Below are 21283 nucleotides of genomic sequence, written 5' to 3'. Positions count from 1 at the left end.
CACTGGCTTCATCACCCCTGGCCATAACGTCGGCATCTTATTGCAGCCGCCTCGGCCGCACCGGCCGCTATTCTCCTCTGAGACTCTGAATAACGTTTTCCAACGCTATTACCAAGGGGTCTTGCTTATTTTTGCGTTCTTTGTGAGAAGACCAAACTGTTGTTCGAGCCATTGTAAATGTCTGCTGTGGTGTTTTTGATTATGCGTAACTTCACATACACTTTGTACCCATTTATACCATTTAATGAATAACTATTTCGAGTGTAAAAGAAGGCAAATGAGAAAACACATCCGACTATTCTGTTTGGCTGGAATATTTTTAGACGCAAGAGGAAGAGAGAAAAAAAAATAGAGAGAAAACGCAGCCATAAACGCAGAGAAAACGCAACTGCAAACGCAAAGGAAAACGCAGTTGTAAACGCAAAGCAAACGCAAACACAAACGCAGAGAAAACGCAACAGACCGGCACATTATGCAGATGGCTGGTATGGTACCATCTGGTGTGCTAAGAGTACCAGGGTCAAAGTGCCTCGACTTGGTAAGTCTCGGCTCAGCGAAAACCAAGCCTGGTGTGTTACCTAGAGCCAGGCCCACTCGCTTGGTCAAGGGACGTCGTCTACTCTCGTTTCCTTTTAGCCAACCAAAAATTGGAGAAATCAATTATGCTCAAATGACCTTTGGTTCTTCGAAACTTGGAGCACAGCACGTTAGGGTGGAAACGCAGCGTTCATCGCGTCTGGCAGCTGTTCGCAGCCAAGCCGAGCGAACACACACTTCATGTCATTGTGTTGGCCACGTTCATCCCAGCTGGACGAGGCACCTGCAGTCAATTTTCTCTTTTTCCTCCGACACCGGAGAAAACCCCCCGCAGCCGACACCAGGATCCGAGCCGACTACCGTCCCGGTTGAACGACCTGCGGAATTATGAGTGAAGCACTAGCCTTTGTCGGGTTGAAAGACGCTTTTCTCTATGGATTTGATATCCTTCCTTCCGAGCATGGGGGGGAGAGGTTTTCATTTTTTTACTTTTTGCATCGTTACAAAACTGATGGGGTAGGGTACGACGTAGCTGTTGGGTAATAGATCAGCCTTCTGGGGATTGGCAGACAAACAGTTCAAGTTCAAATGGGTACTTTCGCTCAATATGGCAGGGAGCGACGAGTAGCCGGTTGCCTGGTACCGGTTGTCAAATTATTTACTGGCGAGATGCGATTAAAGTGTCCATTTGCATCAGAATAGACAATGTCACGTTCAAATCCCGGGCAGAAGCGTCTTGGCAATCCGATCGAGCTCATTAAAATGGGAAAAAAACGCTCCCGAAAACGCTGGAAAGGCCCTGAATGTAACAGTCGTGACTCTCCGGCCGTCTGAAGGTGGATGCCCTGGGATGACGGCGCAAGCGGGTCGGGGAAGTGGGTGAGAGGAGCCCTAACTGCACTAACATGGCATGGAGGAACGAACATGCCCTGGGTACTTACGTTTGAACTTTTCCCCAAGATATAACGGGAGCATTTGCCCTTGTTGAGAAGAATAAAATGATAAAGTAGAAAGAAAAAAGTCATCAAAATCGTATCCTCTTGGCTCCAGGGATTTGGTTTTTTTTTTATTCTTTCTTCTCTCTGTTTTAGCTTGGCCACATACTACGAAGTATACCGTTCTGCCAACCCGGTCGCTGTTCAACTACCTGCTCAGTTCTTCTTAGCATAGAGGCTCGATCAACAAACGGCCAAATTTTTCTTCTTTTTTTCTCTCCCTTTAACCCACAGGCACCCGACCCAACAGCTATTCTCACTGAAGAAGCCGTCTGTCGTCCACCAACGTATTGTGTCATAACGGCAGAGCAACTGCTCAAGTGGGGGAGGCGTTCGTTCACCAGCGACATATCACACGCCACCCACACCTTTTTTCATCATCCATTCCAGCCCGGGAAAAGACGGCGTGAAAACTCTCTGCATCCCAAAAAGCAGTCGCTACATGCAAGAAGCCACACCAAGGTATATTTGCTCCCAAGAACTGGAAGCAACTTCTTTTCCAACTTGGATAGAATTTAATCTCTTCGCTGGCTCCCTTTTTGGGTCAGCAGGTGACCAACTTTGGGAATAAGCACGGGCTCAAGCTAAGTTGACTGTCGTCCATACGACGTGGCGTAACTTCCGCATGTTGGGGCAAACACCTTGTCGCCAGGGAAGGAAATAACAAGGCAAAGAAGAGCAAAAAAAAAAAAAAAAGTTGAGCTCCGCTCTTCGGCCAAAAACTGGACCTCCCACTCAGTCTCTGGAGCAGGGTCCCCAGCTCGCTTGGCTCGGTCTAGGGGAGGGGAAGCCCTAGCACGGGTGTGTTGCATGGCTAAGGAAGAGGGAAGAGGAGCTGACTTTCAAGTCTTTGGTTGGCGTGCGGCTGCGGACCTTTTTGTGTCTTGTTACCCGTCGTGGACCAGTCGTTCTGACCCCGTCTCTCCTCTTTCTTTTACATAAAAATTACACCCGAACCCCTCTGCAGATTTTCCACTGAACCTGTCATCGACATTTCTCTTATCTCAACTTTTGGACAAACCGACAAGTCGAGCCCAGGCACATCTGGATCAAACCCCTGCCGTCCAAGCAATCACCCGGGGCCTTATCTCTCGGATCTCAGTTAACCTTGCCGCTTGTTGCCCAAGCGCTTGTCAATTGACCAACGAGCGTGCGTACTGATTGGTGCTGCCGTTATCGCATCGCATCACATCATCGCATCGCATCTTTTTTTTATTTTTTATTATCGACCATTACCCTGGCACCGGCATCAGGCCTGAACCCGCTGCCGCGCGCCTAAGCCCGTCTATCCAATCTCGGGTCCGGACCTGCGTCATCGGCACTTTATTATTTTCTTTTTTTGTATATTTTTATTTTATTTCCCGACGTTTCACTGCCAAGCCGCCGTCTTCCGGCTGCCGCCCGGCGCCGCCCACCCCCGGGGAGCAAATACTCGTCGCCCCGGTACTACCATTCGACTTTACACTTGCCGGCTAGGCAATCAAAGCTACGCTGATAAAAGAATAAAACAACAGAGCCTGGCATACATAGTCTGCCAATCACCAAAATATTTGCAGAGAAGAAATTGCATCTTCTCATCCCTGGATGCAGGACCATCAGCGGATAAGTGGCAGGTAACTGGCACTTATAATCTTTCGGTTTTTTTTTTCTCTCTCTTTTTTTTCTCACACGTGGGAACGGCTCTGCCGAGCCGCCCCCTCCACTTCGACTACCTGGGGTCTTTGGCGAATTTCGTCTCGGCGAACAGGCATGGCAGACAAGATGTCCATCGACAGGAAGGACCCCGTCAAGGAGGATACTCCTGACACTGTTGGCTCTAGCCTCGAGGGCGAGCAGCAGACCCAGCAGGGTAACAACGCCACAAACAACGGCAACCATCAGGAGCCCCAAGAGGCTCAACAGCCAAAGCGCAAAGGTGGTCGCAAGCCTGTAAGTCCTCGACAAGTCCTTGCTATCCTTGATCACATTGTGGCCTGATGCGGAGCACAGTCGCTCTTTAAACATACGATTTCTTATGGGTCAGGTCCATGCACGTTCATGATACGTGATACGACTTGCTCTAAACACAAACTTGTCCAAGTGGTTACTAACACAAATTTCAGATCTATGCAACTTCGGAGGAAAGGAAGCAGCGCAACCGCCAGGCCCAGGCTGCCTTTCGCGAGCGACGGACCGAGTACATCAAACAGCTCGAGGAAGCTATCAAGATACATGAGCAGAATCTTCACCAGCTTCAGGCTGCTCATCGCAATGCGGCAGATGAATGTCTTATGCTTCGTTACAAGAACTCGCTCCTTGAACGCATTTTACTCGAGAAAGGTGAGACATATCAGTGTGCCTTCAACGGCCTGGTCTTTATTTTATTTTTTTCTTCTTCATCAATCTAAAACTTTCGTTTCCAGGCATCGATGTGCAGGCCGAGTTGCGCGCCAAGACCGGAAGCCCAAACTTGGGACCAACGCATATGCCACAGAACTTGGTCCCACCGCCTCCAATATCGAGGTCATTATTGAATCGACACCACTCCCGCAGATCCAATTCTAGCATAGCGCCCAAGATGGAGCCAGGCCTTGGCGCCCTACACCCATCACCCGCGAGCAGGCAAGGGGCATCATCACACTCGGCGTCTCCGACAAACACGACCTCCATTTTTGCTGGTTCCCCAGCAGGTTCTGCCTCGGATCACCATCAGTCAGGCAACCGCTCAGGAATGCCACCGGGTGGCATGAAACCCCAGCAGGCGGTGACAATGTCCCAAGGACTACCGCCAAGCGGCCCTCCGAGGGGGATGCAGCAGCAAATGCACACAGCAGCCCATCGTGCTCATGCCATGCGTGTGGCAGCCGCTACAGCTGGAGGCGCAACGCCATCTGCGCCCTTCTATCCTTCTCCCGCATTCCAGAGCCATATAGACCAGCTTGGTAAGTGAACCCACATGAATCTTATCCGTGTCTAACTGAGATGAGATTGCGAGGCCCAGTATATAAAATCTACAAGTCGAGTAATTCATGGCTAACACTATGTCAAATTACAGAACAAGAATACGATGCCGCAGACAACATGATGGATGATTGTGAGACGCCAGATACGCCCTCAGGACCGGGGCCATATCCCGGTGCACCATATTCCGGAGAGGGACAATCTCTAAACCTTTCGAGCCCCGCAGCAACCGGAACGCCTCTGGACAGCTCGATTGCTCCGTCACCTGCAGTCACTACGGCAGCTGCGCACAGCACCAGTGCCTACCCTTCAATGACACAGCTGCTCGATACCGGCATTGACTGGGACCCTTTTGGGCTCACGGCAAGCATGGCGTTTCCTAATGGTAGCCAGTTTGCTTTCGACACAAGCAACATGAGATGATGGCTCAGCCACTTCAAACTCTCTGAACATATGATTCATAATCTGTCCACCTGATTACTGTTCTCAAAACTCTTCTCTTCTCTATTGAATGTCTTTAATTCTTTTGACCGGTCATTGTTTTTTCCACACGGGCGGGGCGACATATAAAAAAAAAACGACTTTTGCGACGCTTTACGGAAATACCCAACACGGTGGATATAACGGCTTGACATTGTGTTTTGTTTTGGTGTCATTATCTGGGAGGGCGTGGATTTTCGCCCAATATTTTGTTTTCAATTCTATACCTGTCTATTCCACATGAAAGGGTGACAGTTTTTTCTTGTTTTGCTTGTGTGGGAATGGGCGAATGGGAGGTCTGGAAAAGTTATCATGTCTTTCTTCTTTGGCTTGCACAACTGAATATACTACTATAAGGGCGGTTTCTATTTTGCACCTAAGGATATCCTATGTTCAATTCTTTCATGGGCGTTTAGGCTTATTTGATCTTTATTTGCTTTCCCTTGTCGGACTTTTGTTGATTCTGGAAACACATTTTATGAAGCGCGCGAGGAGTTTCCAGGCTGGGAGAAAAATCTGAGAAATGTAGAAACAAAACGATTACAAAATTAAGAGAAAGTTTTATTTGAATCCACTCTAGTGACAACGAGACCTGCGTCAGCTCTCACCATTCAACAGGCCGCAGCTGGTATACATGTTTACCTGGCCATGCCATCGTGTCTACATGCCTGTACGTGGCAACCGGGGCATCTAAATCATCTAGATCACATAACGAGGCAGTGAATGTTCTAGACCAAGCCCCTTTGTGACTTGTATCTGTCACGAAGCTGCCCAAGACTTCTTGTTCTCGCTTGGCTCTTGGGAGAGTAAGAAAGTCGCATGATGTGAGCCCTTGTGCTTTGCTATTACGTAAATAGGACTCTGCCCTGGCTCCCAGGACCAAAAGAATTAATGCGATTCGTGAAGTAATCATTTTTCTGGGTGAAACCGGGCTTGCGCCGTTCGCCCAGCCAATCCTGAGTCGTCGCCTAGCAGTCACCGTCACTGGCAAATTGCATGTTCTTGGCAATGGAGCAGGACCTCGTAAACTCCCCCCCATGCCACGCCCAGCCCATGACCTTATGCGAATGACCCTTTTAAGACCTGCCGGATCCCACGGCCAAAACGCAAGCAGGTGAGTTGCGTTTCTGCTGCGTTTTCGTCAACGCAAAAACAAAGTTGCGTTTTCTACCGGTTCGGCCTGCGTTTTTGTCTTCTCTTCCCCTTTGGAATGCCCCTCCCAACGTGACGACCACAGCGAGCGTATACCTCTTCCAATAGAGGCGTGGGAGACTTTGAGCAGCTGCTCTCAGCACGAGAGCTCGACTTTTTGACAGGACTAGAGAATCCTCTCGATACCCTTTTAGATCACAAAAGAGCTGCGAGAAAGGCTCCATACCTACATACATCTCGCCCAGGGGACCAAAGCACAAAACACAAAACTATTGATTACGGTAAACAACCATCATGTGTTCTTGAGTCTGTTGCCTTTCAAATTGCATGGTTCTTGCAAGTTGCAACATGCGTGGTAGAGTGGGTCAAGGCATCACTTTCATGGAGCATATGCGCCCACCGGACAGCCCGAGAATAGGGCCGGGCAAAGTTCTATTATGGACCTGAAGCCCTAATCGCGGTTTGTTCGGCATTTGGCCCCGATCAATGATGCCCTTGCACGGTATTGAAGCGAGAAGCCCGGTCCGGCACGGCGCAGCTAATGATACGGCAGGACCTGTATTTCAGAAACCGGGAAATCCAACTTGTGCCACCTTGCTCCTATGAATACTGCCGCATGGTCATGTTGAACCTTTTGGTAGAACACGGGCTTGCGGTAACCTTCCACGGGAGTAGCCTTGCTCAGTATCCGGTCCAGATATTTGTGTAACTGTTGTGATGAGTGGGTTTCTAGACAAGCATCCCATTTTTTATAAACTTCAGGTGTATCATGCATGAAATGGTCTCTGTCGGCTCAACTTTATCCCACCAAGTCCATAGGGATTACTAACTTGCACTGGTGGAGGAAACCGCTGTCATCGACCTTACATACAGCTGTGATGTAGATGATTAGGTAGGCATTGAGCTATTATACAGAAATGCAACAAAGGTCGGCTTAGGGAATGGGTGATTATCGATGAGTCTAGCACACTTACAGCCCTGTAGGTCCACCCATGCGTGGTGGATACGAGTTGTATACTGGCAATGTTGCATAATTCAATTGAGTAGGTAATGATTCTTGACAAACCTAAGTAGCTCATATTGACCGTGGGTGCTCTTTTTTTTTTTCTATTTTTTTTTTCTTCTTTTTTGCTCTCTCTCTCTCTCTCTCTCTCTCTTTAACACACAAGTAAGAAGATCTCAAATATTTAGTTGCATTTTGGCGTGTTGAGGTTGACGCTCGCGGTGAAAGCTCTTCCCTGCCTGGTACAATCAAAATGAGATTGGTGAAGGAGGGCTAGAGTAAATAACTCCAAATACTCCATAAATAGGTAGGTCAGGTGTATGGGCAAGGGCTGCTTGAAATGCCATGGAGGTGTCTGAGGTGTCTTTCCCCTCCAGCCCTTCTCAATTAAATCACGTGAGAGCCACAGCAATTTGGCAAGAGCCCCGATCAAAAAAAAAGTGGATTACTCTTTCCTGAATTTTGAAAATTCGTAGCCGAAGGAAGAGTGTGGCATTTCTGAGCTCGGACCAATCAAAGGCATCAGTGCAGGTGCGAATCCTGAATCTGGGGCGTCTCTGGTCTCCTTTGGTTCTCCCGAAACCCTGAGCTTTCGCAAACTCTGCCCCAAGTAACAGCCTCAATTGACATGTCCTGTTGCTAGGCGTGTCAACCACCGAATTCCTCATCACCTGAGTGTCGCAATCACGAGAACGCCTTTCCCGAAAGGCGGATTAAACCGGCGACAAGATGAGCGCAGTTGTGTCGAAGGTATGAATGAAAGAACGAAATGTCTATGCCTGTTTGGCCCCTCATCGATTGGCTTGACGTTTTGAACCAAGCAAGCGCACACACAAACACACGCACACAACACGAAAAGTCATAACCGACAACCCGCCCCAACACCGACTTCACCCCTCCATTAATCCTCCATCATAGTATATTACCTTCTACGCCCTGGCTTTCCGAAAACACACTCGCCATTCTACTACAAAGCATTGCATTGTCGCCGTAGACCTGGCTAGTCCATTTTGCTAACCGTGATTAATGATGGACAGAACCTGTTTGCCCTCCTCGGTACGCGATTGGAACCTCAATTTATAAAATTACTGACTGGTTTCGCTGTCTGCTGACAATATACCCGTTCCGTCGTTGCAGGCAATGACGAGGAGGACGACACCCCCAAGGCGCCCGTGAAGACGGTCGACAAGAAAGTCACCCACACGACCAAGCGCACTGGCGCTGACGATGCCCCGCGTGGCAACGCTGCCGCTGGTGCTCGCCGCGGAGCCGGTAACGACGGAGGTGCGCTAGCCATTCCCGCACCCTGAAGAGGTTTTGAAGTACCCAGGAGAGTCCAACTAACAGCTTGAAGGCGACCGTCGACCCAGGAACACTGACGAGGCCCGCGGCCCCCGGGGAGGCATCGGTGCTCGTGCCCGTGGTGGTATGTTTGATTAATAGTCGTTGGCACATCTCCAGCACAGCGGAGAAAATGGGGCTTTGCTGACGATGATACTATCAGGACGTGGTGGCAGCTTCCGGAGGGATCGCGATGACCGTCACGCTAAGAACTTGCCGTCAGGGTAAGTGAATCTTCAACAGGCTCTTGCTCCGTTGTATGTACTTGGACTATGGCTCACGATTATTTGCAGTGGATCCGAAAAGACTGCCGCTCAGTCGTGGGGCGCCACCGAGGGCGAGGCCGAGCTCAAGGATGAGCAGGCTGGCGAGGAGCTCGCTAAGAAGGAGCAGAAGGAGGCCAACGCCGAGGATGCTGCGGCTGAGGAGCCTGTCGAGGAGGAGGACAAGAGCATCTCGTACGCCGACTACCTCGCCCAGCAGGCCGAGAAGAAGCTTGCCCTTGATAACAACCTCAAGGTCCGCCAGGCCAACGAAGGCACCAAGCTCAAGAAGGAGTGGGCCGCTGCGAAGCCCCTTGTCAAGGATGAGGACGATGACTTCATCGCCGGTTCAGGTGGCAAGGCCAAGCGTGAGCGTGAGCGCAAGGTCAAGCAGGTCGTTGACATTGACCAGCGCTTCGTTGAGCAGCAGGACCGTCCTCGTGGCGGTGGCCGGGGTGGTCCCCGCGGCGGTGCCCGTGGTGAGTTCCGCGGAGGCCGTGGTCGCGGTGAGGGACGTGGTCGTGGTGACTTTGGAGGCCGTGGCCGTGGTGGCCCTCGCGACGGTCCTCGCGACGGACCTCGTGATGGTGGTCGTGGAGGCCCTCGTGGTGGCGCTCAAACCATCAACACCAAGGACACGTCTGCGTTCCCCTCCCTTGGCAGCTAGAGGCCGCATTTGCGACAAGCCCTACTTTGACGATGCAAAGAGATACGATCCAATGATCAGTATCTTTCAGGCACCAGCAGTCAAGGCGGTGCTCATTGGCATCTACGAATCAACATGTGACAGTAAGGGGGCGGTTGTCATGGCCTGATCAGCTTTGTCGAACTCAATTTTCCGCCATTATCACCAACTTCACTAGTTGTGGTGCGATATCGTCAAGTATGCCTTTTGAAGGAAAGAAAAGAAGAAAAAAATTCAATTTTTGTTAAACGTCGATTTTCCCTCTCTTTGAGAATGCACATGGCAGATTTTTAGCATCGTCTATTCCTTTGTTTCTTGTCATTTTGAAGTCTTACGCGAATGGTATGGAAAAAAATGGCTTGTGGCCGCTGGGGGAGCAACGGGATCTGGGCTTTCCATGACGGTCATGTTTTATGGCATCTTTGTACTGGTAAAATTCGGTTCGTTGTTTAAAGCTACTAACCCATTCATCCGCGTGTCTTGATCTGGTCTTTCTATTGTTCTTCTCCGGCAGCTAGCAGTTCTAGCACTGCCGGGGTTACTGCAGTTGCCGCACTGCAACGTGTTTCGAACAGGGGTTTTCCGTTCTATTCTTCTTTGGATGTGACAAAAGGGTCTCTCTATGGTTTCTTTGACTTGGCAAGCGATTGAGGAGACTCGTTGTCTGAAAGACTGGCTAGGTCTTGCCACTGAGTAGACAAAGAGGCTTTCCGGCTGAGGCTTCTTTGTCAAACAATCAGCAATACAAAGCCATTCCGGAAGCTCCGAGTATAATAACTCGCGTGCTGGGACCCTTTGTTTTGCCGAGTCTTTCTCTCCTCTAAGTTGAAGCTTCTAGGCAGCCTGGTTGCTGCACAAACTTGACAGTCCGCCAGCAGTACGACTACTTTTTGATTCTTCCCAATAACTAACGACGGTTAGGCAATCAGTTTATTTCCTCAACAACAAAAACAACAATAAGCTAGCCACAATGGGCATCTTCCACCGAGTAGCCAGCTGGGAATTCCGACATAGACAACAGGAACATCGCCCTGGATCACACGAAGTGCTCAGTAAATTGGCGATTCTAGCGAACCAATCCGTTCTTCAGCTCCTCAGTGGTCAGCACGCTACGAGAAACATCGTCGAGTCCGCTGCTAACATCGCGACGAGGCAATGTCACTCCATAGATAAATATACAACGAAGAAGGACGAACTTGAAAAATGTAGACAGCTGCGCCATGGTGTTGAACACTACCTCGGCCTTCATATTGCCCCCAGACGATCAACTCAGCTTAAGAACAGCAAGCAACTTGATAGTCCTGAGCAGACCAAAGCCTCGGAAAGTCTTTGCAAGAAGCCACCTTGTTCTCACAAGCGATACTCGCAAAACCAGCAGGAGACTGAACTCGGGAAGCGGTTTGATCCCACCCGCAGACCTCCAACTCCCGTCGCTTGGGCCACCAGCGGGACATATAAGAGACTTCCAAGACACTCGACCAGGATTCGTACCACCAAAGCCCCGCAGCCGGTGACGATCCCGCCTTGTTATGCTTCTGGAATCGACTACTGGCTTGGAAGCTTTTGGGACGACAATCTCATTTGCCAGGCGAGGGGCACACCGGTTCTGAACCTTGTCCCTCCCCCTGAGGATGACGAGGACGTCCGCTTTTGGAAGCAGCGGGCTGACATTTGGTCTAGACCATCGCCCTCACCCCACGACGCATGCGACAAGTCTCTACTGTACGGGAACAGGTATGAGCGGTGTCGGAAGCCAAGCAAACGTCAGGCTGCTTCAACTGACTTGTCAGCATGCCCTACAGTATCCAGCCCTCTCCATGTTGTGAACCTTGATAGCGGTAGCGGCGTTCAAGGCGATGAGGCACAAATCTTGAAAAAGGACCCCATCAACGTGGCAAATCCGGCAGCTTCTGACTATCTGACCCGGGCAAAAGAGTATCCGCCGTTGACCTACAACGGTGACGAGTGGGGAGACGAGCTGGTTGACTCTGGTTACTATCTAGGGATCGTGGATCAAGATTACCGTAGAACCACATACTACGACGACGATCTTACTTCACTCGCAGTCAAGTACGATACGTACTTTTGCTACTAAAGCTCAAGCCGCAAGGGCTGGGCCACTATACGTATTTCTCGAGGCGTGAATGTAAGTATTTATCGCTGGCGAGAAAAAAGTGTTGTTATCACGATTCCGCAACCGCCACCAGGTATGATGGATATCTCATCCGACAACACATAACGTCTCTCGGCTAGCAATATCCTTACTGGCTTAAGTAACGCTTTATTTTTTGTTTCTTCATTTTCAAACATGATGATAACATTCGCAGACCGAATAAATACAAGGCAAAAAAAGAAAGAAAAAAGAAAAAGAACTGGCCCTCCATATCATACTCATTTGCAAGATTTGTAAAACCTGGCCGCGTCAACTCCAACTGCCGCCACAAGTAATATACCATTGAAGAGAGCCATCATGTAGAAAGGAGCCCCCGTCGACCATTTGTCAAAGAGAAAGCCTCCTAGTTTGGTAAGGAGCAAAATTGCAGCGCCACCACACCAGCTGTACACGCCTGCGATAGAACCCTTGAGGCGAATGCGGGACACTGCTGGTGACTGTCGCATTGTGATTTCACCCTGCTCAGCCTCGTCGGCTGCAAGCAACGGCGCTCTTTCGTCGCCTGAGGCGTGAGTTTGCTCCTCCTGAACATGAGCACTGGCGGGCAAATCCACAGTCAAGACGCCGCGGCCAAGCGAACCAAGACTGCATACGATGCAGCCAATCTGACTGATGCCCAGCATTGCCGCGACCAGGAACACCCATGGGCTCCCACCACGTCCGTCCACATTCTTGAACTCGGGACTTTGGAGCCTTGCAAACAGTATATATCCAATGATGCCAAAACTTGTGGCCACAACTACGGGCAGATTGAATTTAACCTTCGGTGTTGCACGACTGGCTAGATACCCAAAGATAGGGGCACAGACAAGTCCGAACAGCTGCGCAACGCCGGTGAGGATGGACGCCAAGACGTACGCGGCTCGGCATTCTTTCTTCAGCTCCGGAGACGGGTCGTGAGGCGAGCCCTGGCAGAAACCATTACGGATGAAGTATGTGTTGATGAAAAGCGGGATGAATAGCGAAATGGCGACCGTTGATGCGCGGGCCACAAATCCACCGAGGTAGCCCAGACCGATCTGGGGATCTACAAAGCCAAGGCGAACCGAGTCTTTGAGAAGTTGACCGTAGGGAAGGTATCTCTGTTGTTTGTGTTAGCAAGGTTCTTGGCAAAAATGCCAGAACTCAACGGTCAGAGGCCTTACGTCTTGTACAGAAGGCTGCCCAGCCCGGCGAGACTGTGATCTTCGGCGGCGCAAAGAGGCTGCCTGAGATAGGATGCGGTCCCCTTCATTTTCGTCACCACAAGGTGAACGGCCAAGGAGCGTCTGCCAGCCCTTGCCCTCTTCGCCTTTTATCCCGCGCAAACCCCAAGCCACGAAGCCAGCCACACAGAAAGCAACGGCGCCAACGACATAAAACGAGTACGTCACTGCCTCAGCCGGCGTGGTACCTTCAATGTGGCCAAATCGTACTGGGAGTGGGAGGAATATAGCTAGTGCTACGAGGGCGCCGCAGCCTGTGAAGAGGCCGACAAGTCCTGCGAGGGCTGAGGGTTTGGCCGCATCGCCCTTGTCTGCATCCGACAGATGAGAAGTTACTCCGTTTGAGGTATTATTCACCCCGCTTTCTTGCTGCGCAGCAAACCGCTCCGGTGTAATAGTGACCTGTGACTCTAGGGAAAGTGCTACACTGTCCCGCGAATTGTGCGAAGGCTTCGTTGAGGGGTCGCTCTCGTTCTCGGGATAGTCAGCATCGTCGGTTAACGGAGGCAGGATTGCAGTCACCATAGTGGCCCTGTATAATTTGACAAGAGAAACATATTGTCAGCATGTGGACTCTCCCTCTCTCTCTCTTCTGAAGTCCACACTCACGCGGATGTAGCTCCAATGGCGAACAAAATCCTCGCCAGGAGGAGCTGCGGATAGACATTCTGAGCCTGAACAAACAGTACCAAAGATGCTCCAATGATCGAGTACCCCACCACTGCAACCTGGCGAACACCCAGGCGGTCAGAGATCAAGCCCCAGGCTGGACATGCAACCAAAGCAACGATCTCATCTGCGAAGCCGAGGGTTCCGACGATGTCGCCAACGCCATTCTTGACGCCAATCAAGTCGGTGATGACGAAGGACAAGCTGCTATTGAGGAATACCAGGAAGGAAATGGAGAAAAGCGATATTCCGAGAAGGTAGGTGATAGCCTGCCGAGTCGTTGTTGACGCCGCGAATGGCAGGCGCCGCATGATAGCAGCGACCGAGATCATCATGTTAATATGCTCCAGGTCGGAGGTGATGTGAATGGGTTGAGTATGCTATCCTGCGACAAACTGGGTCAACCGCCCGAATGCATATCGCTAGAGACACCGTGAATTTAGTGCAGTGACGCGTACACGGCCATCTGAAATCGTCTGCTTCAATGACGATTTGATATGTAGGTAGGTACTTTAGGGTAATATACGAAGTAGGTTAGATAGGTAGGTACGTAGGGTAGCTACCTAGGTAGGTAGGTATTATTAGCTGCCAAGCTGCTCATGGACAATTGCGTCAAAGTTTCAATTGGTGTAGCCGATTGAATCGAGTGTTTGGACGACCGGGAGTACCTGGTCTGGATGCGGCACAGCCGCCCTGCACCGTACCTAACCTAAACCGAAAGTGCATTACGGGTGGGTACTTGGACTGTAATGCTTATGTGCCTAAGGTACCTGAATTGATACAAACTACCCAACTTTCATACCCTAACCCTCCTCCTTTTTTTTTTTTTTTTTTTTTTTTTTTTTTTGGGGCTCTCACTAGGCCCTCTCCACACTAGCGGATCTGTTATCACCGAAATCGGGGCAGGGTAAGGTAACATCACTGTTCCTTCTCATGGTTTGCTCAAAGGGTTTATTCATTCACCGCTGGACAAAAAATGAGTCTTGGCCATACCTAATTGACTGGAAGCGATCTTCCGGTATTTGTTTTAAAAGCAGAAAGCACGTCGGGCTGCCTTTTGCAGCGGTCAATTGGTACTTCTCGTTTCCTCTTTTTTATCCATTGGCGTCCGGGTTGGGAAATTTTTAAGTTTTCATTTTTATTTTTATTTTTATCACGTTTTGCGCAACCAAACAAAAAGAGCCGTGGGGCAAGCATCTGGCTCTTAATTTGGTTTGCTCATTCAGCCTGGCTCCATAGCTAGGTAGCGTTACATACATACCTGCGCGTGGTAGTCTTCCAATCGCGTTTCTGCTTGACATAGGCTGCCAACTCCTGTCAATTTGAGGACTTCTAGGACTGGACTGTGTTCCTGTCACCATGTCGGCCTCACTACCGGGGAACAGGGAACTTCCGGACTCTCAGTATGATCTGAACACGTACTGGGGCCGCGTTCGCCATGCGGCTGGCATCACGGATCCGAGGTGAGAAACATGGACAAGGGAGAATTTTCTGGGGCAGAGGAGGCTTGAGAAAGTCCCGAGAGCTTGTTTGCCACTGAATCTTTGACGGAGCCGGACCGCTGTGATTGCGTGGCCTCGGTATTTTGAAGGATTGCCCAGTATGAGCACATAACTCGACGGCAACAAGTAAGAAGCGGTGGTATAAAGCGTGTATTCTAACATTCTAGCTTGGTAGGACTCTGTTTGTCGGAAAAGCTGGCCTGGAGCAGGCCAAACAGGCTCTGATAGCATACAAGCAGGGGAGTGTCAAAGAGATGACACCTGAACTGTGGAAGGCAAAGAAGATTGTGGACTCAACACTTCACCCAGGTATGGGCGATCTCACTGATGCCACTCGGTTCCGAGCTGGCTGCTAATCTTTGATCTTGCACTAACCTTGCTGGTGTTATGTCTTCTTTTGCAGACAATGGCCAACCGGTTTTCCTCCCCTTCCGCATGTCGTGCTATGTTCTGTCGAACTTGGTTGTCACAGCTGGAATGCTGCAGCCAGGTCTCAGTGTAAGCTGGTTTCTGATCTCCAACTAGCTGCCAGCAGAGAAGGTCGACTGACTATTCTGACACATTTCAAATGGGACAACAACAGACAACGGGGACAGTTGCCTGGCAAGTAGTTAACCAGTCTCTCAACGTCGCCATAAACAGCGCCAACGCCAACAAGTCCTCCCCTCTTACCTTTTCCAAGCTGGCGCAATCTTACTTTCTCGCAGTGGGAGCCTCATGCTCCGTTGCAGTCGGACTCAACAGCCTTGTTCCGCGCTTGACCTCGCTCAAGCCTTCCACACGCCTCGTTCTCAGCCGTCTGGTCCCCTTCGCTGCCGTGGCCTCGGCCGGTGCGCTGAACGTCTTCCTCATGCGAGGCGAGGAGATTCGCCAGGGTATTGACGTTTTCCCCGTGCTTTCAGAGACGGACAAGGCCAGGTTGGCGGCCGAAGGCAAGGCCGAAAGCGAGGTTCAGAGCCTGGGCAAGAGCAAGGTCGCGGCCAAGCTGGCAGTTGGCGAGACGGCGTTGTCAAGGGTGCTGAACGGCTCCCCCATCATGGTAATCCCACCGCTTGTGCTGGTGCAGTTGCAAAAGACCGAGTGGCTCAAGAGGAATCCGAGGTTGACATTGCCTATCAACTTGGGGCTCATCTTGACCACCAGTTATGCGGTACTCCCTCTCGCGCTGGCAGCTTTCCCGCAGAGACAGAAGATCTCGGCCGACCGTCTCGAGGAGGAATTCCACGGGCGTGGAGGAGAAGGCGGCATGGTCGTGTTTACAAGGGGATTGTAGTTGGGGATCTCCGTCTCTTCGTCCGATGGACGTGGCCGCTGCCACCCACTGCCGCTCTCTAGACTGAATTTCCACTTACCTCACCTACCCTGAACCTATCAAAACCTAGACACTGCTATCCCATAGATAATTCCCGAGTTTCTTTTTTTTTTGTCCCTTTTTCTTTTATCTTTTCTTGTCAAACTTGTAGACTTTCAAGTACTGCTAGTTCGTTGCGTACGTAGTATGTACTAGATAAACTATAGATGGGACGCAACTGAAGCAGTTTTTGTACTCCAATCAACGGTTGAAGCTTCAAGCCGGAGCAGCTTGCTAGGCGAGTCGTGCAGTGCCTTGATATCGAATTGATATTTTGATCGCAAAAAGAGGGCTCACTAGCCAAAATGTTGAGTGGCGGGGAATTCGCTACAAAGAGTTCCCCGATGTCCTGGGTCGAAGTGGAAGATGGGGTTTTGTTTCACACCGGATGGGCTTTAAGAGTAACGTTGGGTGTCTCAGTACATATAGACTCTCGAAAATGCCCCCGACTGGAAACCATTCCTCCAAACTTCGTTTCCAGTTTAGTACTAGACTAATATCTAGGTTCCCTGGGGTAGCCTAACCTGGAATTCCCGTTCTTATATGGCAGGGTGTTCGGCCACTGTCAGAGGCCGGTGGTTTTGCAGGCTTCGGACCAGTCCCGATTCACGTCGGGTACATGGAGATTCGCGGTCTGATGGGTAGTAATCAAGGTACCAGCACCCTATCTGTCAGGGCGACACGAGACCGGCTTGTAGTAAACCCCGTATCCCTTCTCTGATCATCCCGTCAGATTCGATCCATGCCCATTCACAGTGAGCGATATTTTGCTTTTCCAGTGGCAGACCCAACACAGCTGCGCATGTAAGTACCATAATTGCATCGGATACATACATACCTGATTACCTCGCTCAATTACTGAAATCCATATCATGCTGCTTTTACCAACCAACGGCCTGCTTGTCAATGAACAAACTAAGACTTACTTGGTGATATGCTTTTATTTTCTCACGATTTGTGCGGAAGATGGATGGGATGATAATCGATTGATTGCCACACCCAATAGCTTTTGTTTGCACAAAAAAATAAGGACCACCTACCGTGTACTTTTACAAAATGGCAATCCCGTCAAGCCCCTTCTTTTGCCCACCCGTTCGAGCTGGCGTCGCAGGGGGGGCAAAGACATGGATGGGTAGCCTCTCACCCTCCATCTTTTTGTGCTTCTGTTGTTATCCCTTCTTCCTGGCTTGCCTGGATGGACTGCAAAACCGCAAAACCAAGAAAGAATTCGGGCGACCCACAAAACGACAAACGAGCGTGCTTCCAATGCATCCATTGATAGGGCGTACGGAGTAGGAGGGGTAAGGCACACAAAGGCACGGTGCCGTATCTTCTTTTCGTAGCGTCGTACTTTTTCGTAGTCGCATGGAGGTCGCAATTGATGGGTGACCCCGGCCGGGAGAGGTAGGTACTTACGAAGTACGTAGGGAGGGAATATGTACATACTATGTATGTATGGTATGGGGCATGTGCCTTAGGTAAGGTATGGTTGGTATCTAGGCTAACTGTTGCTGTAACTGCTCTACTTAGGCCGTTTGAACAATCTGACGTCAGGTGAAAAAAAAAAAAAAAAAAAAAAAAAAAGGAGACGCCCTGTTTACATAGTACACAAAGGATGTACATTGTTACATAGTAGAGTGAGTTAATAATCATAAAGAGTCGATAATACCTTACAATACCCCGAAAACAAGCCTCTACGTGTATCAACAATCGAGCCACTTGCAAATCCTGTTGGGGCTACTGTCAGTTTTGGCCCGCGGCAATAGGTGACGGAACCTGGCCGCGGATTGCTACGTAGTAGAGGGGCGGGGCTTTTTGCGTTGCGGGGTCCAGCACAGTTCCGGTACAGTATGTCTGTCCATGGTAAGCGTACAGTGTCTTGATGTTTTGTTCGTTTTCTCGTAGTCTTTGTTCCTGGAACATCAACGAGCTACATACAGTACCCGGAATCAAGTCCAACTCAATTTATGTTTTTATCCTATGAACGCTGATTGACTCGTCCTGTCCGCGACTAGTTAGTTCGCGTTCGTGCATGTGGTTTGTTTGTTTGTTTCTTTCTGCTCTGTTGCTTTTCGCTTTTTTCAACGACCCCATCAAAAACAGCAATCTGACCACATTTGGGGGTTAAATCATGATATCAGGGGTAAAGAGCCTCGGGACGTACTGTATGGGCGAGGACGTTCGACAGGGCAATTCGGCTGATCTTGTACGTACGTCCGTGTTGGTCTGATATTCACAGGCACCCCGGCTCATATTCGATACGTACAGCAAGTAGCCGGCCAACCGGCATACCACAGCAACGTTCGCCCACGCTCACCCAGGTTTGCGTGGTAGCCAAGAGCTTGCTACCGGTATTTTGTGTTCTAGGAGCATATGTGGAAATAATAGCGTTCCGAGACGGGCTTGACCGCCATGTTTAGACTACAGCTCAGAATCTGCAACAAATACAGCTTTGTTTATTTGTCAATTATCTGTGGCCTGGATTATTTCGAGGATGGTCAAGTAGCGAGCGGTTCGGAAAATGGAGAGTGCAGCCAGCCGCTCATCTGATTACAGTAATTTGAAGGCTTACCATGCCTAAGTAGGTACCTAGGTAGGTAGGGTAGGGTACCTTACCAGCTTTAAGCATGGCCCCTCAATGTGAGCCCTGGTGTAGATCGATCGGTAGGTAGACAGACATTGTCATTAGGGGGAGGAGCACACGCCCACTACGTGCCATGAGCAATTGAAAACAGGGGTGATTGCTTCAGCCCAGACGTAAATTCGCTACGGTGGATCAAGCACCAGGCAAGTTTTAACAAGGCACTTGTTTTGTTAGTCTTATCAAAAAGCAACCCCTTTGCAATACTATTTGGAACAAAGATGAGGAGGCTTGGAGGGAGCAAGATCCTGTGCCTCATAAGCCCCACAGCCATCTTTCATCCATGCAAAGCCTTGCTCGGCACCAGTCTGGAAGCGCCAGAGACGGACAGCGCTATTCCCGAAAGAGTGTTTTTGGTTCTGACGAACGTGCTGGGAAGCGTTGCTCTCTTTTTTTTTCACGACGATACAGTACTGTATGGTATGCCTCTTGTACCACACATCACGAAACAGACATCCTTCTACCAAATGGACCCTTGGTCGGCAGTGAGGATCGGATCTCTCTGTATCAGTCAATGCATAACTACCGGAATGGAGGAAACGGTAAACCCGTTGATATTGAAGAAAACAAGTTCTTACGATTTTTGTTTTGTTTTCGTTCGTTATTTCAACATGATGTTTCTCCCCCGCTCTAACCGGAATCAGTCTTTGTCGACACGCAGCTGTCAATGTGTGTAGGTACGTACCTGTGCGGACACAAGGAAAATGGAACCACCCCCAAAAGCCCCGATACAACCTTCCTGTGGACATTCAGCGCATCTCTGCCAGTAACTGACCAATCATATATGCATGCAACAGTCTGCTTGAGTCCAGGGTCCTTTATGTTCGAAGTGATCGTCAGTGATTATTCCCAACTCCGCTTGAAGAAGTGCTGCAAGTGAGCAGATTGCGATTGTAGACACCACCATTGATATGTATTGTATACTTGACAAACACTGGAGGCAAAAAAAAAAAAAAAAAAAAGGAAAAGAAAAACCCCAAAAGAAAACATTTGTCAACATATCATATAACTCAAGATTGTCGTTTAGACACTGTTAAGCTAATTGTTGATCAGCGCCAAAAACCCATACATATCGTACATCTTGGGGCTGAGGCTTGTCAAAGTGCACAGATCCACTTTGCCGTTGAATCTCGCCTACAGTAGACGTGACGCACTAAGGGCGGACAGGATCAAGATCAAGGTCACGAGCGGGGACCTCGGGGCTTGCTCTGCTGTTCGTTTCCTAGGTTTCTTGTGTCTCCTCAAGTGGTCCCAAGGCATGTCTATCCTCAGGCTGTCAAAGTAAATGAATGCCCTACGTATAGTGCGTCGTAAAGCTGGGTCTTGTGGCGACGGCAAGTGGAGGTTGATGATGCGATTTCCATTGTAATAGTAATTAATTAGATTGGTTTGTCGACAGACGCAGGTTTACCTTTTGGCAAATTGAGATCCCCCCGATGTCTGGATCCGTTTGCCGTGTGCATCGTATCAAGAACCTAAAATACCTTAGGTACCCTAACACAATTATTGGGACAGCTCCCTAGATCACACTGCGAACTCCCCCCAGACAGTGTACGGACTTGAACTGGTTACTGTCTTGACAATAGATGGGCAGCTTTTTGGCCACCAGTTCTCATTCCGGATAAGTATAATTCGATCCAAACATACGAAGCATGCAATCGAGGTAAAAGAGTTTATTCCGAGGCAGAAACAAAAAGGCTGGATTGTTAGTGCACACGGGAGAACTCGACATATATTAGGTTATTGATCTGGCGCGATTCGCGCTCTGGTGCGCAAACGTGCACTCGCGCCAAAGCCCTCTAGATTTCGCACTGTCCACCTCTTTTTGAGCTGCCAACGCTTCTATCTACGAATGGCAGCCCATTTTTAGTTGTGGTAGGTACCTTATCCCCAAGTAAGCACGACAGTCGCGGGGGGCAACAGAAGAAGCGGTCACGTAAAACATGGCGCTACTTGACCGTCCTCCAAATGCTGCTAACAAAACACACCGTGGTAGGTTTTAAACGGTATTTTCCAAATATCAGCAATGTATATCAATCAAGCAGAAAGTCGTGTGGGCTGCAAATCTGGCTTGGTTAGGAAAACAAGTCTGCCCAGAACGGGTGAGTTGTAGTAGGCTCCACGGGTTGCAAGCATGGCTTGGCTGGCTTACCGCGCTGGGATTTATGAAATGGTGGGTTACCTGACTCTGTTTCGCCGATGGGTGGCAAAGTTTGGCTGCTGGAGACCGCAAGGGAGGGGGTTCCCAATCTGGCTGGCTCCTCGCACAAAGCCCGCCCAAAGCCACGAAACACATTCAGGCGACCCGGCCGCTAGAACTTTACAGAGTACGGCAAATCGCAACCA

General features: G+C 49.8%; 7 protein-coding genes across 7 annotated transcripts; 5 read left to right on the top strand and 2 right to left on the bottom strand.

Annotated features, from left to right (window-relative positions):
• Positions 1-444: 444 nt before the first annotated feature.
• Positions 445-932, top strand: PgNI_09411 (uncharacterized protein; the record flags this gene model as incomplete). The annotated part of the gene is made up of 2 exons (XM_031129395.1): positions 445-538; positions 691-932. Coding segments are annotated over 2 exons (336 nt in total), but the record flags the coding sequence as incomplete, so codon positions are not given.
• A 1478-nt stretch (positions 933-2410) lies between these two features.
• On the top strand, positions 2411-5611 carry PgNI_09410 (uncharacterized protein). Its single transcript, XM_031129394.1, has 4 exons — positions 2411-3461; positions 3635-3851; positions 3935-4453; positions 4567-5611. The coding sequence occupies exons 1-4, from the start codon at positions 3282-3284 to the stop codon at positions 4893-4895; spliced, it is 1245 nt and encodes a 414-aa protein (XP_030977583.1). The 5' UTR covers positions 2411-3281; the 3' UTR covers positions 4896-5611.
• Positions 5612-7489: 1878 nt separating this feature from the next.
• PgNI_09409 (uncharacterized protein) lies at positions 7490-10188 on the top strand. The gene is made up of 6 exons (XM_031129393.1): positions 7490-7857; positions 8145-8163; positions 8245-8391; positions 8462-8533; positions 8612-8672; positions 8742-10188. Exons 1-6 carry the CDS (start codon positions 7837-7839, stop codon positions 9376-9378), a joined length of 957 nt encoding a protein of 318 aa, XP_030977473.1. The 5' UTR covers positions 7490-7836; the 3' UTR covers positions 9379-10188.
• Positions 10189-10366: 178 nt separating this feature from the next.
• Positions 10367-11491, top strand: PgNI_09408 (uncharacterized protein; the record flags this gene model as incomplete). The annotated part of the gene is made up of 1 exon (XM_031129392.1): positions 10367-11491. The coding sequence occupies one exon, from the start codon at positions 10367-10369 to the stop codon at positions 11489-11491; it is 1125 nt and encodes a 374-aa protein (XP_030978175.1).
• Positions 11492-11705: 214 nt separating this feature from the next.
• PgNI_09407 (uncharacterized protein) lies at positions 11706-13898 on the bottom strand. The gene is made up of 3 exons (XM_031129391.1): positions 13384-13898; positions 12715-13306; positions 11706-12651 (listed from the first exon to the last, which is right to left on the bottom strand). Exons 1-3 carry the CDS (start codon positions 13776-13778, stop codon positions 11788-11790), a joined length of 1851 nt encoding a protein of 616 aa, XP_030978234.1. The 5' UTR covers positions 13779-13898; the 3' UTR covers positions 11706-11787.
• A 904-nt stretch (positions 13899-14802) lies between these two features.
• PgNI_09406 (uncharacterized protein) lies at positions 14803-17290 on the top strand (the record flags this gene model as incomplete). The annotated part of the gene is made up of 4 exons (XM_031129390.1): positions 14803-14906; positions 15121-15254; positions 15349-15443; positions 15529-17290. 4 exons carry the CDS (start codon positions 14803-14805, stop codon positions 16216-16218), a joined length of 1023 nt encoding a protein of 340 aa, XP_030977476.1. The 3' UTR covers positions 16219-17290.
• Positions 17291-19918: 2628 nt separating this feature from the next.
• PgNI_09405 (uncharacterized protein) lies at positions 19919-20276 on the bottom strand. Its single transcript, XM_031129389.1, has 2 exons — positions 20092-20276; positions 19919-19975 (listed from the first exon to the last, which is right to left on the bottom strand). The coding sequence occupies exons 1-2, from the start codon at positions 20195-20197 to the stop codon at positions 19971-19973; spliced, it is 111 nt and encodes a 36-aa protein (XP_030977475.1). The 5' UTR covers positions 20198-20276; the 3' UTR covers positions 19919-19970.
• Positions 20277-21283: the final 1007 nt, after the last annotated feature.

This window comes from Pyricularia grisea (genome assembly GCF_004355905.1).
Source record: "Pyricularia grisea strain NI907 chromosome Unknown Pyricularia_grisea_NI907_Scaffold_7, whole genome shotgun sequence".
Lineage (NCBI taxonomy): Eukaryota > Fungi > Ascomycota > Sordariomycetes > Magnaporthales > Pyriculariaceae > Pyricularia > Pyricularia grisea.
Note: the sequence above shows the minus strand (reverse complement) of the source record. Positions and strands in the feature narration are given on the sequence as shown.